The 17281-nt window shown below is 42.5% G+C and overlaps 1 protein-coding gene across 2 annotated transcripts in view; it reads left to right on the plus strand.

The window, feature by feature from the left end:
* Window positions 1–17281, plus strand: part of LOC309560101 (fibronectin type-III domain-containing protein 3A-like) — a 180113-nt gene that overhangs the window by 139191 nt on the left and 23641 nt on the right. For both annotated transcript variants that reach the window (XM_082263631.1, XM_082263632.1), the window contains exons 12-20: window positions 867–988; window positions 2673–2847; window positions 3009–3095; window positions 8859–8997; window positions 9605–9673; window positions 9867–9985; window positions 11425–11530; window positions 14880–15055; window positions 15136–15249. In XM_082263631.1, coding sequence (XP_082119757.1) covers window positions 867–988; window positions 2673–2847; window positions 3009–3095; window positions 8859–8997; window positions 9605–9673; window positions 9867–9985; window positions 11425–11530; window positions 14880–15055; window positions 15136–15249 — 1107 coding nt within the window. The remainder of the gene's footprint in view (window positions 1–866; window positions 989–2672; window positions 2848–3008; window positions 3096–8858; window positions 8998–9604; window positions 9674–9866; window positions 9986–11424; window positions 11531–14879; window positions 15056–15135; window positions 15250–17281) is intronic.

Genomic DNA, 17281 nt, shown 5'->3' on the forward strand with positions numbered 1-17281 from the left:
CTGTGGACTTTTTCAAAATAGTTTAAAAAAAATTCACATTAATATTACTTAAAGCATCTCTCCGTGAAGTTCGGTTTGCATTTTATGTTACAAAGAATTTTATTAATTTTTTTCAAAAACAAAGATATATTGAATACAAATATATTTTAAAGAAAAGGAATAGACCAGATTATAGTAAAGGAGCAAGGCTCCATATTAAATGAATAGGAGTACGTAAGCAAAAGTTTAGTTAAGAAAGTTAATGAAACGGGAGAAAAAAACTTGCCTGAATGTAGATACAGAGAGGCCCATGAGGAGTCCTCCATCTGTCTAAGTATGACAACACTAAGACAAAAGGAGGCGTTGGGTTGACTCTTAATAAGCAATGACAAGTAATCAAACTAAAGTGAGCAGCAGTAAAGGGGAGAAGGAAAGCACTATAGAATTGAGGTGAAAGTAAAGGGAGAGGCGTCCCATGTGGTCTTACTGCAGAGGCAAGGTGGCCGTATATTGATATCGATTACAGGGAGAGCAGGGTGTGATCAGTGTTAAGGTTATTGACATGGTCTTACCATTGTCCCCAAACTCTAAGATATTTAGCATAGGTATAATTTTAAGAATGGAGGTTAATTTGGTCCCTAGAAGATGTTGTCTGACCCAGAGGGTATAGATGTCTGTTTTCGGGTTGGAATGTTAATTGGCATGACAACATAACCCCAATATACTTTTCAACTGCTGTCCCATTACAAGGAAGACAACTGTGAATGTGTTTTATCTCTTGATTTCATCAGACCCCTCCCCCCCCCCCCCCCCCCCCAGTTTAATTCTCACAGAAATTGATAGTGTTTCAGTAATCCTATTCACTGACACATTTTCCTCCTTAAAAGGGTAAACAAGGGCCGTTTAAAGAATGCTACTTTGGTCACCTTAAACAATACAAGTTAACAAAACTGTTGCCTTCTACAAGATATGCCTTCAGAATAGCTGCCAAAAATGATATTGGAATGAGGTAAGCTAAATTTTATACAAACCTTACTGTACTTGTTTGTTGAAAGTGACACTAAGCTCTTATTTACAACAAAAAAATCTCTTCACACATGTATTCAAAAAGTATCCTCTATTGCTCTCCGCCGCCTCTGAGGAAGGCTTATCTTCTGAAAATGCTAGTTGCTTGGCTATCATGCTAATTCCCTGTTCCAATAAGTCCTGAGTGACTGACACAGCCACTATGCTGGTTAGGTATTCTGTTGCTTGCTGCGTACAACTAGTGTAAGCACCTGAATTTGACTTGGTATAAGCCTCTAGTAATCTTCTGTTGTCTTTAATGGCTCAAAATGTAACAGTGTGATTCCCTTCTGGCATGGAAAATAGTTAGAAACTGCACTAATTGGTGGCTGTAATAATGAGTGTCAATATAGGCTTGGTTCACATATATGCGATGTGGGAAAGGCAGCGAATCCTGTGCATTTCCCGAACTGCATTGAAATCGCATGGTGCTCATGCAAACCGCAATGGGTGTCAATGTTTAAGAGGAAGTAAACTTCCTCTGCAAACATTTACCTATAGGTACAGTTTAGGAGATATTTACATGACATCACTGGCGCCTGCGCTCTGAAGGAACAGCCACAGGTGCTGTTCCTTTCAAGCCCCGTGCCGTTAACGGCGTCTCCCACGCTGGAGTGACGTCATCGCGGCTTCAGCAAATCACAGCACCAGGGCCAGCGAACCCAGAAATAACTCCTGGGAAAATGTCAGCGGTGACACCAATGTGCGGGTGCTGCTGCGGGGGCTTCGTACTAAGGTAAGTATTCCATAATTAGCTAGTATGCGATGCAGACTAGTTCATTATGTCTTTGACTTGCAGGGTTTTTTTTTTTTTCTTTTAAGTTGACGACACCCCAAAACAGTTTGAAATATACGATTGACAGAATTATATTGCATAGGTGTGAACACCTATGCAATCCAACTCCAGTGCGGAAAAAATGTGTCCTGCACCAGAATGTGGTACAATTTGAACCATACAAATGAATGTGTCAAATCGCACCACACAGATGCGTGTATGCATTATGCAGTATATTCAGCACCTGTAAATTTCTTTCCTGCGTTTTCCTGAAAATCGCTCAATTCCTCCAACACAGGCAGTGTTGATGGGGGAATCCCTTTTGCAAAGCTATTGTGTTCTCTCGGCGGGGGAAGCTGTCCTTGTTGGGAAAACACAGTGATTATTGCTAGCGGCTGTACCAGCTGCTAGCAACTATCACACGTAAAATCCAGCAGGCTGGTTGTACACAAGTTGATTGATCAATTTGTTGTAGCAAGAAAGCGCAGTGTTATGACTGGGACAGTGCAAAATTTTTCCATAATATGCAAGTATGCTTGCATATTATGACTGGTCCTCTCCTGTTAAACTCTCCGTTCCACATTAAAAAAAAAAAAAAAAGTAAACCTATGGTGCGCAGCAACACATGCATATTTCTTGTTCCTGAAAGAGTTATTTCAGTATTATCGGGTACTATTGCATGTTTATTTTGCAAGTGTATTTTCTGGAAGAGAGTGTTAATGAATGTTGATTATGTACAGTCGTTTAACACATTACTGGGTAAAAGAATCGGTCATCAGGCTATCAACTGCAGTTTTGTGATTTTTTTGGTTCTCTGAACAAAACATGTAATGTGAATACATTTATCTTCCAGTGGGTTTAGTGAAACAGTGGTCCACTACACAGCAGGGAGTGTGCCACCTGCCCCACTGCCACCAAGGCTCAGACAAGCGGGTATCACTTGGCTTTGTTTAGAATGGAGTCCACCCAGTGATATGACTTCAGATGAGACACTAACATATATCCTCGAAATGGAAGAGGAGGGCTCGGTACGTAATCTTGTAAACCTTTTTATTTCTTCTAGCTTTGAATTTAACAGCTGCTCAGTAATGAGTTTGTCGCCAAAAAAAAAAAGTTGATTGTTTTTAGCAAATCATTCTAAACTAGAATCTAAAAGCTGAAGTTTAGACGTATATTTTCTTTATTTCAGGGTTATGGCTTTAAACCTAGACAAAATAGTGAAGATCTTATATGCACTTTAAAAAATTTGAGAAGAAATACTTCATATAAGTTTAGGGTAAGTTATTTTGATGTTAATGAATCATTTTATTGGTTTGATTTTTATCTTAATTTAAATAGTTCTAATGTTTCAAAGCAGAACTTTATGTTGTCCTCGAAGCTGGGCTGTTTCCCTTTTTTGTATTGCTGGTTTAGAAATGAAAGGGTTCCATTTGGTTCAATGTTCTTGACAACATTAAACTGTCCTCCTTCTTTTCCATTCTCATTAGCATGTTTTCTTTGCCTTCACCACCTTGCATTTCCTTCTGATTTACTTGAAAAACTTAGACTTCATGTACGCTGCACAGTGATCACTCTTTTACTGCAGTTATTTCATGTGTGTACTAGGAAGGATTTTGATAGGTCGCCTGTCAATACATTAAATTGCACCTTTTATCACACCTAAGATTTCAACTTTAAATTGTTGCTGGCCGATGTGCTGGCTTTTTACTTCTTTAGGTACTGCCATAATAGTACAGTGCATCCGGAAAGTATGCCACATTTTGGTTCGTTACAGCCTTATTCAAAAATGGATTCAATTCATTATTTTCCTCAAAATTCTACAAAAAAATATCCCATAATGACAACATGAAAGAAGTTTGTTTGAAATCTTTGCAAATTTAAAAAAAAAAAAATCACATGTACATAAGTATTCACAGCCTTTGCCATGACAAAATTGAGCTCAGGTGCATCCTATTTCCACTGGTCATCCTTGATATGTTTCTACAACTTGATTGGATTTCACCTGTGGTAAGTTCAGTTGATAGGACATGATTTGGAAAGGAAAACACCTGTCCATATATATATATATATATATATATATATATATATATTAAACAGGCAAAAAATTTGGGGGAGCATACCCATGTATTTCTAAAGCTGCTGCAGCTATGAACCAAAAGACATGTATATTAAAAAAGAATAGCGCGCAAATGCAAAAGAAATTACTACCAAATCTGAAGATTGTCTTCAGATTTGGTAGTAATTTCTTTTGCATTTGCGCGCTATCCTTTTTTAATATATATATATATATATATATATATATATATATATATAATATAATGTATGTCAGAGCACAAACCAAGCCATGAAGTCCAAGGAATTGTCTGTAGACCTCCGAGACAGGATTGTATTGAGGCACAGTTTTGGGAAAGGGTACAGAAAAATGCAGCATTGGAGGTCCCAATGAGCACCATGGTCTCCATCTATAAATGGAATAAGTTTTGAACCACCAGAACTCTTCCTAGAGTGGGCTGCCCGCCAAAACTGAGCGATCAGGGGAGAAGGGCCTTATCCAGGGAGGTGACCAAGAACCCTATAGTCACTCTGACACAGTTCTAGTGTCTCTCTGTGGAGAGGGGAGAACCTTCCAGAACAACAACCATCTCTGCAGCACTCTACCAATTTTGGCCTGTATGGTAGAGTGGTCAGACGGAAGCCTCTATTTAGTAAAAGGCAAATGACAGCCCGCCTGGAGTTTGCCAAAAGGCACCTGAAGGTCTCTCAGACCATGAGAAACAAAATTCTCTGGTCTGATGAAACACATTGAACTCTTTGGCCTGAATGGCAAGCAACATGTCTGAAGGAAACCAGGCACTGCTCATCACCTGGCCAATCAATACCATCCCTACATTGAAGCATGGTGGTAGCAGCTGCAGGAAATGGGAGACTAGTCAGGATTGAGGACAAGATGAATGCAGCAATGTACAGAGACCTCCTCCTTAATAAAAACCTGCTTCAGAGCACTCTGGACCTCAGACTGGGGCGAAGGTTCATCTTCTAAAAGGACAACGACCCTAAGCACACAGCCAAGATAACAAAGGAGTGACTACGGGATAACTCTGTGAATGTCCTGGAGTGGCCCAGACTTGAACCCGGTTGAGCATCTCTGGAGAGATCTGAAAATGGCTGTGCAGCGACGCTCCCCATTCAATCTAATGAAGCTTGAGAGGTCCTGCATAGAAGAATGGGATAAACTGCCCAAAAATAGATGTGCCAAGCTTGTAGCATCATACTCAAAAAGACTGCAGGCCCAGGAGGAGGCGTCCCCCCGCCTTCCCCAGCTTAGGCTGTCTCATCTGATTCTGAGCCTGATGCTGCAATGGACGCAGCCTTTCCAGGGGAATTTAATACACCCCCTGATCCATCCAATAGTAAGGATGATTCCTCCATGGTCGCAGCAGCAAATGAAAAACGCCGGTAGACGCACTTATCACTGCAGTGCGTGAGAATAAAAATGGAGGATGCGGCTGATGTAGCCACGGACGTGGCTGTGTTGTTTGATACACATAGGTCTTATCGTACTCCAAAGGTGTTTCCTTATGTGCCTTATTTTGACAGGTTTTCCTGTAAGGAATGGGAACAACCAAAATTACTGTTTCGGGTTCCCCAAATGTTTTGCTGTATGTTAACCTTGCGAGGAGTCCCTTTTAAAAAAGTGGGCTAGTCCACCAGTAGTGGACCCTCCTGTTTCTAGGTTGAATAAAGCAACCATGATCCCAGTGGAGAAATCCCCGTCCTTTAAGGACATGGCTGACAAAGTGGAGGCTGTGGCATGCAGCATGTTTACTATGGCAAGTTCAGCATTGCAGCCAGTCTTTGCCTAATTGAATGGGCCAAGCTTTTGTGCCAGGGCCCTGGGGGGTGAGCAGGCCCCCACTGCTTATGTTGATTTAGCAGACCAGTTGGTCCAAGGGCTGCAGTTTATTTGTGATGCAGCTTTGGATACAGCTCCTGTGTGGTCCAAACTCTCTGATTCAGCGGTGGTGATTAGGCGCGTGCTGTGGCTTAAGAATTGGTCTGCAGATCAATCCTCTAAGAAAGCGCTCATTGATCTGCCCTTTCAAGGCGATCGCTTGTTTGGGGCTACCCTGGATGACATCATTAGGGTACCACTGGAGGGAAAACTACCTTCCTGCCTCGCCGCAGACGGGGGGGCCCCCCTCCTCAGCCCCTAGAAAATGTTTTCATGCTTCTGGTATGGAGAATAAGGGAAATAGATCTTTTGAATCTTCCCCGGGAGGTTTCCGAGCAACCTTGGGTTTGGTAAGCCTAGAGCTAGCTTCTCCGGACCAGCAGACAAGACTCCTTCAGCAGGTCAGCCCTCACCTATTATTGGGGTGGAGGGACATTTTTGCTGGTTTCCGGCCCCGTGGACGACTTTGATGAGCGTCAAGGAGATCTGCAAAATGTTTCTTTTGGGGCTACCCAGAAAGGGGGACAAAGCTTGTCCTTTTTCAGTTTTTTTAGGTCCTCAGTCTCCTTGTGTGGATTTGATTCCTGCAAAGGTTCAGGGGATGTCTGAAATACCTAAGGTCCCCCCCCCCCCATCCCTGTCCAGGGAATTGATTTACCTAGGTCTGATTCTATTTCTGACCAGGGTGGTCCTTCCTCTGCACAAACTTCAGGGACCACAGGTCGTTATTCACCAGCTGCTGTCAAACAGATTGTTCTCTATCCCATTTTGCATACAGGTTCTGAGTCTGGTGGTATCCACCTTCAAGACAGTTCTGTTTGCACAGTCTTATATGCAGCTGCTTTAGCGGGTTCGGCTCCACAGAAGGACACCCAAGTTCGTGATGAGTTCAGGGGGACGGCGCAGGCCAGTATCCTCCTCGGCTCAGGCTTCTTCTGCAGTTCCTGCGAGAAATCAAGAGCAAGGATCTTCCAATCATCCTGGTGACTGTAAACGTCCCTTGGGGGATTCCTCTCAGAGAAGACCAGTTGTCCCAAAAGCTCATCTACCATCCTGCTTTAGTCACTGGTTTTAATGGCTAGGCATTTGAAAGCCAGGTACTGAGGGATAGAGGTCTGTCTGAATCAGTGATCCCTACTGTGGTGAAGGACGAGAAAGTTGTCTTCCATCAAGATATACTATTGTACGTGGAAAGCGTACATTTCTTGGTGTGAGTCGATTGGCGCTCACCCTCAATCCTTTTCTGTGGCTCGAATCTTAACCTTTCTTCAATAGGGCGTTGATCAGAAGTTGGCCTTCAGTACCATCAAGGCTAGGTGTTTGCCCTGGCAATCTTCTTTCAGCGCCCCCTAGCTGCACACTCTTTAGTTCGTACCTTCATTTCGGGGGTTCGACATGTGGCTCCACCAGTACGATCTCTTTTGCCGCCATGGGATTTAAATTTAGTACTGTCGGTTCTCCAGAAACCTCCATTTGAGAATTTTCGGGAGATTCCCTTGCCTACGTTATCCCAGAAGGTGACGTTCTTGTTGGCTATTTCCTCGGCCTGCATTATCCTGTCGCAGTCCCTATTTAGTGGTCCATAGGGATAAAGTGGTTATTCGTCCCGGTCTATCATTCTGCTCAAAGTTGTCTCTGACTTCCATTTGAATGAAGACATTGTGTTGCCTTCCTTGAGTCCCAAGCCGGCTCATCCCAAGGAATTTGCTTTGCATACCTTGGATGTGGTTCGTGCGATTCGGGTGTATCTGGCAGCTAATGAGTCCTTTCGGAGGTCCGGCTCTCTTTGTGGTTACGGATGGACCAAGTAAAGGGCTAGCCACTTCTTCGGCTACCGTCTCCAGATGTATCAGGCAGATAGTGACTTAGGCCTATTCCATTAAAGGTCAGGTTCCACCTTTCCCTTTCTTGGGCCTTCCATCATCAGGCTTAAATATTGCACGTTTGCAAGGCAGCCACTTGATTGTAAGTGCATAACTTCACGAAATTCTATAAGGTAGATACTTTGACATTTATTTGCGGATGCTTCTTTTGACCGCAAAGTTTGCAGGCTGTTTAAAAGGGGCTGTTCCCTCTTGAGGCGTGTTTTTTCTTTAAACTTTTATTTTTCAGGCGCGGCTCCTGTGACCCGGTTAAGGCTCCTGTGTACTGGATAAGGGCTCTTATGTTTAGCCTTGAGTTATTTTCCCCACCCCTCATTTTCCTTTTTGGCACTGCTTTTGTATGTCCCACTAGTTAGGATCTATGAAGCGCTGTGTCCGTTGATGAACGAAAGAGAAAATTTAATTTTGGTACTTGGCGGGCTAGATAAGTATACCTCCACTATCCTCCCCCCTAGGCAAAAACTAGCAGCCCCACTGCATGGGAAAAAATTGGAGTTTTGTACTTACTGTAAAATCCATTTCTCAGAGTTGGATGGACTCTGCACTCACCCCTCTAAGAAGTTTTTATACTTCTATGACTGCTGGCTACTAAACTGATTACCTAGAGCAGAGAGAGGGGTTATATACCAAGCTGAGGATGGCCCATGGGCGTAGCCAGATGTTTTTGTTCTGCTTAGTCCTACTGCTGGAGGAGGCAATATAACCCAGTAGTTATGATTTATGGAGTGCTGTGTCCGTCAATTAACTCGAGAATTGGATTTTACGGTAAGTACAAAAATCCAATTTTTTCCCATGCAGTGGGGCTGCTCCTTTTTGCCTAGGGGTGAGAAGAGTGGAGTTATACTTATCTAGTCAACCAATCCTCCGAGCCCAAGACTTGTCACAGCCGCTTCTGCTCACTTCTGCATGGACTGTTCTTAATGTCATCACTTCCATAGACCGGCTCTGAACGTGAGGACGGCAGAAACAGTCCTCCACTGGACTTGAGGGAGCGTTGTTTTTTGGATGATCGAAGGATCAGGTAAGTATTGCAGTGGGGCATAGCCCCACTGCATGGGGGGGGGAAATGAATGGAGTCCTGCTCTAAATACTGATATGTGGGGGTATAAAGCTTGCTTCTGTACCTGTTTCTTGTGACCTTCATTTTAGAACATTGCATGAAATTCCAAAATTGTAAATCCATAAATGTTTTTGTGTCTTGCAGGTATTTGCTGTAAACAGTGAAGGCAAAAGTAGTCCTAGTGATATAGTAGAATATTCAACATCTCCTGATAAGCCAGGTTCTCCATGCAAACCAAATACAAAGGGAAAGATCCATGCACACAGTATCAAAGTTATATGGGGTAAGTCAAGTGCTCCTCCCTCCTCTCACCTAAAGTAAGCTGATTCTGGTATATGTAAGACAAAGCAACATGTACACTTTGAAGATCTCTGTAGCTGCTTATACTTTCATTTGCACCTCTGCCACAATGTTTGATCATATGAGCAAGAAGTGATTTGACATTTACACAAGATTCTCTCCCTGCTCCTATGTGAGAATGCTTGATACCTAATCAGCCATTTTCAAGCACCAGTACTGACCCTTGGGAGTTAGGGGACTGAGTCAGACACCTGCTTACCCAGAAATACAATGTATATCACTTCACTGGGCTAACCAGACCTGGAATAAAATGAACCTCTACTCTGTGTGGGCACAAAGATTCATTTAAAAATTTGATTCCAGTGACTTTTATTATATGTGGAAGATGCCAGCGGCACAGAACTACAAGCAAGGTTTCTGCATTTTATGTAATTCTCCTGCATTAATGTGACCACAAAACTGTATTCACCCATAAGTAGCTACAGAAGACTGTGGATATCCACCAAAACTCATGCAATCATACAATTTGGCAGTAAGTCTAACACCTCCAACCCCCCCCCCCCTTTTTCTTTTTTTCTTTCCCCTTTTAGATGCTCCAAAGGACAATGGTGGCTCAGAAATCCTTCAGTATTTCCTGGAATTTGCAGAAAGTACAAGTGGTGAGTAACTTTGTGTGTTTGTGTAATTGGGGTTCAAACATGTTTTTTAATGTTGAATGTTTTCTCTATTCGATCTCTTCTATCTCTGGTCTAATATCTTAATAGCGTTTTCAGCTACTATGCATGAAGTAATTTTAATCATTCATTGTTTAGCATTTCTGCGGTTCAGTGGATAATTTTTTCCCTTTAACAGGTAACAAATGGGATTTGGTTTACAGTGGATCCTATAGAGAACATGTATGTGATCATCTCAAGCCTGGTACTTTCTATAGATTCCGAGTGTCCTGTTCCAACATTGTAGGCTCAAGTCAAGTAAGTGGATCAATGTATTACAGCAAAATTACCCCTTTTTTTTTTTTTAAATCAATAATATATTTTAAGCTTATAAATGGCTTGTATTTTGATAACCTATGGTCATACTGGCCTTTGTGATTCTTACAGCTACTCTGTTTTTTAATTGACGGATGGGAAAGAACCCTATTGTTCTGGAAGGACACGCCTTACACGGCCTCTCTGGGTCGTGTTTCGGCACCCGCTGCATCCACCGGACACAGCGGATGGCTGATCACTATACCGGCCCGGTGCCAGTGTTATGTAATCGCTGTGAGCAGTCACAGCAGATCACATGATTCAGGTTGTAAACAATGAATGGCTTCCTTTAATCTCCCTGGCGGTATTCCCGACTGTGGCTCGGGGTTAATTTTCAGTACCAAAAGCGGTAACCCCGAGCCACACTGGGGAGTACCTCAGAACGTTACTCACCTCAACCCCCCCCCCCCACCCTCCTCACAGTCTCTCCCCGCTCTGTGCACGGCCGATTGCCGGCACTTGCCTTCCGGTTCCCTCCCTGCGAGCGTTGCGACGCAGGGGGGTGGAACCGGCACCGAATTCAAAAGTGTAAAAACACTAAATGACATGATACAAAGCTGTGATTATAACGGATCGCACTGTATCATGCCATTTCAGCACAGGATTGCACCTGGTGACTTTTCCAGTGCCCTGCCTGTGCTTTTCCAGTGCTGAATATTGACCTGTGCTGGAAGGGGGTAAAAGTGCCCTGTATTCAAGTGGTTAATTTATTCCTTCCTAGATTGAGTCCTGCAATGTATAATTCATCCCCTTTTCTGTAAAAAGAATGCTAGACTTCCCCTCTTCTGGTATAGTATACAGATAGCCTGTTAATAGCTGAACTCCAGAAAGATGTAACAAAAAAAAAAAAAACGAATCAACGCAGTCATATATTAGAGTGAATTTTAAATATATATTTTTAAATGCTAACTAGTGTACTTGAATTTGACTTGATATCAGTCTTCTTTTATAATCTTCACTACAACACTCTTGGGGAGGCAGTAGGGGCCATTTGGGTGTGCTGCACGCACATGTGCTGACACGATGACAGGAGAAGAGAGATGGACTCATCAGTCTACTGTTCGTTCACTGGCTGTTAAACATGCTGTGGGCAGTAGAAAACAGTCGGGTAACTTACCTGGCTCTGCTGTCTGGCAGGGTTTTTTAATTGTAAGACTGGATGGACTGAAGTGCAAATCCTTTGGCAAGTAAAGTAGTCACTATATATAAAGTTGATTAAATGGAGTTTAGCTCTACCAACTGTATATTATGGGAGGCAGTGATGACTGTGAAAACTGACAAACGTTCTTGTATACAGTTTTGTATGCGTTTTATCAGTGTACAGATTGTATGGAGAAAGTGTGCCATATACAATGATAGTCTGTTTTTTTTTTTTTTTATAGGTTTCTGATACATTAACAGTACAGACCGCCATTGTCCCACCAGGTCCATGTCAACCACCTCGGTTAGCTAGCAAAGCCAAACCCAAGGAATTAAGCCTTCAATGGGGTGAGTTTTTTCTTTTAATTATTTTTTTTTATCCTCGTTGAATTAGGTTTTAGTGGATCATTACGTAGAACTGTGTTGTTGTTTTTTGCTAATACATATGGGCATCAGCAGGAGTACATCTTCGAGTATTCACAAAAGCACATGCACCCCAGTCATATGGGATTGTAGTCCTAAATGTACACAGAAATGTTCTGCGCTCTATACTGTACTATACTATACTGTGAATACTCTGTTACTAACAGCCTTAATCACAGTGAAGGGAGAGAACACTTTTGACTTTCAGCTGCTGAAATCTTTGAAATCTTTGTTTTCAAACACTGGGTTATTCTGTTGCCTTCTGGAGGTTGGACACTGGCAAACAAAGCTGTAAAATAGCACACTATAACCCCTTTCACTCCCATCAAGCTTCAGTTTTTTGCCAATGTTCCAGGGAAAAAGATACCTTCTCTCCTCGGATAGAAGCAAACTCTTTATATCAATATTCATCTTTCTTCTAACAGGTTTCTTCAATTGCTACAGAGCCAGAAGGGGCTAATTTTTGCAGCTGACTGGATCTGGCTGATCCTCAGCATTGCCAAGGACCCCACTGTGAGGAATAAGCCTTTCTAGCCAGGAATGTGTCCTGCTGTGGGCAGTGCTGAAGGCGCTCTTCTAGACATCTGTGTGTTTTGGGGCATGCACCCACTAGGATGGTGAAGGCTTTTTGAATGGGGCATGTCCCCCGCATCCTGCACATCTATTCCTGGATCCTGCTCATCTATTCACTGCATGTCTGTGTGTTACTATAGGTCCTCTCAGGACCTCGGCTTCAGTAAGCCAGGACTAGCCTTTTGTGTAGAGAGCAGGGTGGTGCTTTACTTGCTCTGGTTTTCTTTCCCTGAGGGTTAACGTCTGGCACTTTGGCTGTAACACTTGGTTGCAGGGATATAGGTGGGAAGGACAGCTGCACCACTTTTTTATTTGCTAAGGGGGGCAGATCTTTATTGAGTCTGCACGGGCTCTTGGGCTTTGCTGCTTATGCACCAGTCTCCTCATGGTTGTGTCTCTGTACGTGCATGTGTCATTTTTCAGTACATGCATTGGGCCTCTGTCTTCCCACCATCTTCTCTGCCTGTGCACCACCTCTGGACATTCATATTCATAATGGATATGGCCTTTTCTTGCCTTAACAGAACTGAATGTCCCTGTAAAGGACAACCCTGTATTTAAAGACCTTGTGGATAAGGCCTTAATTTCTATGCTGTAACCTGCAACTGCAGTCATGTCCTCTGGACAGCCGCACACTGCTTGAATCACCTTTTAATGGTTCACATCAGAAGGGGTGATACGATCCATTCTAAGGCCACCATAAGGACTTCAAAATTCATTCATTTATCAATTGTAATACCAGTTATCTGGTTTACATCATCAGATGTTAGCTATGTTCTATTCAATATGTGGGCCAAACGACCCACAGATTGAGGGATCGGCTCCATGATCATCTTTATGATATTGAAAAGAATCACGTTACTAATGTAGCAAAACATTGGAATGAGTGTCATAACAAAGATGTAACCAGTTTATACATACAGGGAGTGGAAAGAGTCGCTTTACCAAAAGAATGGGGGGGGCATTTTAAATACTAGGAAGCCCGCGGGTTTGAATTTTGGGTGGCCGTGTCTCCCACTCAAATTCAGTTATCTATACATCAGTACAACCTGTGAGAATATATATTTTGTACATCAAGATATAATATTTATTTAGTAGCCTTTATATGGATTTATATATGCTTTTCTGGTGTGGTGAGCTTGCTCTTTAGTGGAATGTTTGCCGTAGGTTTGGCCAGGTTTGTATATGTTTTCCTTCCAGAGGATAAACTGCAGACTCTACATTCCCATGTTTGAATTCAACAATCTGGAAGCCAACTAGCCCCCTTCTGCATTTACATGTGGTATTCTGGGCTTAATAGTGGCCACTTTCGAAGCAGTTGCACATGCCCAGTTTTACTCTAGACCTTTGCAATTTAACATTCTGCTAGTGTGAGACAAGCAGGCTCAGTCTCTGGACTGTGGCATATGCTGGATTAACAAAACCAGATTTGGCCCTGGCCTGGTGGATAGCGAGTCCAATACTGGGGTTGGGTAAATCTTTCCTCCTACTGGTCTGGAGGGTTCTCAAATCAAGTGCCAGCCTATTGGGCTGGGTAATAGTCCTGAATACTCTAAGTGCAAGAGACTTGGTAAGCAGAGGAAGCTCATCTTATGATTTAGTGTCCTGGAACTCAACGCTAAACCTTTTGGTTGGCATCTGACTGCGCCCAGGTTTGGACACCCATCCCCTAACAGCCGGTGATCACTTTGACACTGCGGTTTCATGCAAACAGCAATGGTGGCTGTCAGTATTATCCTGTTATGGGGGTGTTTCTCTGCTGCAGGGGCTGGAGCACTTGTCAGGATAGAAGGAAAAATGCATGAGGAAAAATACCGTCAAATTATTGAGGAAAATCTGCTGTCCTCTGCCAGAACATTGTCAATGGGTAGAAGGTTTACCTTCCAACATGACAGTGACCCAAAGCACACAGCAAAATTACCACACAATGGTTGAAGGAGAAAAAGGTGACTGTCCCTTGCAGGGCCTAGTCGGAGCCCAGACTTAAACCCCATTGAAAATCTATGGAATGACTTGATGACTGCAGTCCACAAATGGTCACCATCAAATTTATCTGAACTTGAGCAGTTCTGCTAAGAAGAGTGGGTAAATATTGCAAAGTCTAGATGTGCAAAGTTATTAGAGACATATCCCAACAGACTAAAGGCTGTAATTAAAGCAAAAGGTGGGTTAACAAAATACTGACACAAGGGGGTGATCCTTCTTCCAACAGTGATTCAGTTTTTGATTTTTTTTTTTTAAGTTCTGTTCTACCTTTCACTTGGATATAATAAGTAGCAAATACAGCTGGATAAAACAAAATCTGTATCTGTTTTCATTTTAGTCTGCAAAGCAACAAAATGTAATTATTTCAAATTGGGGGGTGATTCTTTTCTATACCCACTGTATAGTGTAGTTATGGCCTGAAATGTCATTGTAGCGCCAAGGCTGCAATGTAGCAAAAGAAAACTTATTTACTTTGAGTGAGTTGGATTTCTGAAATATGGTACCTTTTCCTGGGTTTATAACAGGGCTGTGACACAAAGTGCTTTGAGAAGTCCATTTTAGGAAATGTAGATGCTCCCAGAACCCTTGTGTTTAACATTTTCTTTTACTTGGATCTTTGCGGATTACGCTGTATGCATATGTTTTTGTCTTTGTCTTACTGTGAATGGACAAGTGATAGTTAAACTGAGCTGAATAACTAATTATCTTATTACAGAACCTCCAAGTTTGGATGGTGGGTCGGTGGTAACCTCTTACACTGTAGAGATGGCAAAGTCTGAACAGGAAGATCGTGGTGCTGTGTACCAAGGCCCTGACTTAGAATGCACAGTCAGCAATCTGCTGCCTGGGCATACTTATTGTTTCTGGGTAAAAGCTGCAAATAAAGCTGGGGTAAGGTTTAAAAAAATAAGCAAATCAAAGTATGTACACCACTCTAATCTCTGTGATTTACTAGTTGTTTTCCTTTGTAGAATGGGCCCTATTCCGAAGCAGCAGCATTCGGTACAGCACCAGGGCCTCCAGAGAGGTGTAAAGTTCCATTATTAATCTGCAAGAGTGCAAGTTGTGTGCTAGCAAGTTGGGAAGTGAGTATGTCTTGGCTTTGCATACACTTAATCCAAATGTTTAATATTTAATCCTCAGCTATACTTTTTCCTGTAATTAGTGAAAATTGTTCTTGAGTTCTGTAAAAGGATTCACAATATTTATCTTAAAGTTGTTGCAGCTTATGATAAAAATACACTACAAGTATACACAAACTGATATTAAATGCAATTGTTAACTATCTTCATGCTTTAGGGCTAAGTTCACATGTAGGCGTTTTGGGGCTTTTTCTGCTCTAGGATCAGCTCAAAATAAGCCCAACAAGACAAATACTATCAATTTCAATGGCCCCTGTTAACATCTGTGCGTTTTGACGTTTTAAGCAAAACACCCAACGCTCAGAAAAGTACATGAGCTTCTTTTTGGGCAGATTACAGGCGTTTTTATTTTTTCCCATTGGTCACGTCAACCTAAAAACGCCTGCACAAAAACGCCTGAAAAGAATTTCCCCTAAAAACGCCTAAAAAAACCACCTGTAAATAGCAACGCCAAGATGTGAACATAGCCTTAATTATCATAGTTAAATAGAATTCAAGGTATAAAGATTTTATTCACAGTTACACTGGTCCAGCTTGGACCAAAGTAACTGCATATATTATAACTGACCAAAGGCCCTGGAAGCTGGAAACCACTGAAATAGCTACTGCTACTACAGTGATCTCCACTCCTGTCTGTCTTACTCAGCCAGAAAAACTGCCTCAATTATTTACAGCGATCTGTGAATGAATGAACTACAAATCCCGTCTGCCACTGCGGCAGACAGCTTGTAGTTCTCATTGAATTTTGAGCATGATGATCAGCACCCATGTAGTTCATTAACTGTCTTCCCATATGAAGGTACGGGGCAGATAGCTGTAGGAGTGTCTACATGAGCCTGACATTGCACCAATCACAGGTGCTATTCTTTGCAAACCCCAGTGTAAAAAAAAGTAATAAATGCACATTTTTGTTTTCCTGCAAAATCTTATGCATTTATTTATTTGCTACAGGTGACCTTCTATTTTAACAAATTGCCATTTGCTAGGCTCAAATATTCATATGACTTGTGACTCTGTTATTTAGAGCTTTGAGGGATACCAGCACATGGTGCAATGCTCCTAGGTAGTTTACGTTTTAAAAAACTTTTTATATTTTGTTATATTTAAGAACAAATATGGTGGCTAGGAGGTATGTATGTGTGGTTGGGTTGAGAAATGTTTTATAAAAATTGCTGTTGTAAAGAGTACTTTGATAAATGTTTCTATACAATGACAATACAGTTTCATCTTATCATTTCAGGGAAGTAGATACTGCAAAAGACAATTTTTGATTTCTAAAACTGGTCACGGGATTAGGCCGTAGAGCAGACATCACTAAATGGTGGACCACGGTCTGGATCTGTCCCAAGTCACTGATTCATAAAGACCGGCTGCAGTCCTGCCATTTAGGAGCCTGATCAGCTGCCCTCACTGCTGTCACCTTATCGAGTTGTTATCTGTGGTAGGACACCTCTGCATGGACAGCAGGAGGGGGGACATCTGAGGCAGTACAGCTCCGGATGGAGGGCGGTAGCTGGCAAGTTAATTAGCAGTTGATTGGTTGCTAGCAACCAATCAACTTCTAATCACAAGCTGGTTACCAGGAAAAGTTGTGCAGCTCCCGTCTTCTTTACGAAGCTGTCCTGACGCCGATGTCCCCCCACCTGCCTCCTGGGGTCCATACGGAGCTGTCCTGCTGCCAATGTCCCCCTCCCACCGTCCAGGTGGAGCTGTCCTGCTTCCTATGTTGGCTCTAGATGTGCCTCCTGTCTAGGTATGACCTCAAAGAGAGCTGTCACTGCTGTGAAGGACATTGTGGAAGCTTAGGATGATATTAAGGGGGGCGGGAATCTGGAGGAGGGGGGATTTTAAAGGGGAGCTGAGAACAGGAATGTAAAAAGGGGGGGGGGGTAAAGACAGGAATGTAAGGGAGAGGGCAGAAATGTGAAGGAAAAGGTGGAAATGAGGTAGCAATGTAAAGGGGGGTGAGGACAGG

Source organism: Pelophylax lessonae, assembly GCF_965119305.1.
Source record: "Pelophylax lessonae genome assembly, chromosome: 7".
In the NCBI taxonomy this organism is placed as follows: Eukaryota; Metazoa; Chordata; class Amphibia; order Anura; family Ranidae; genus Pelophylax; species Pelophylax lessonae.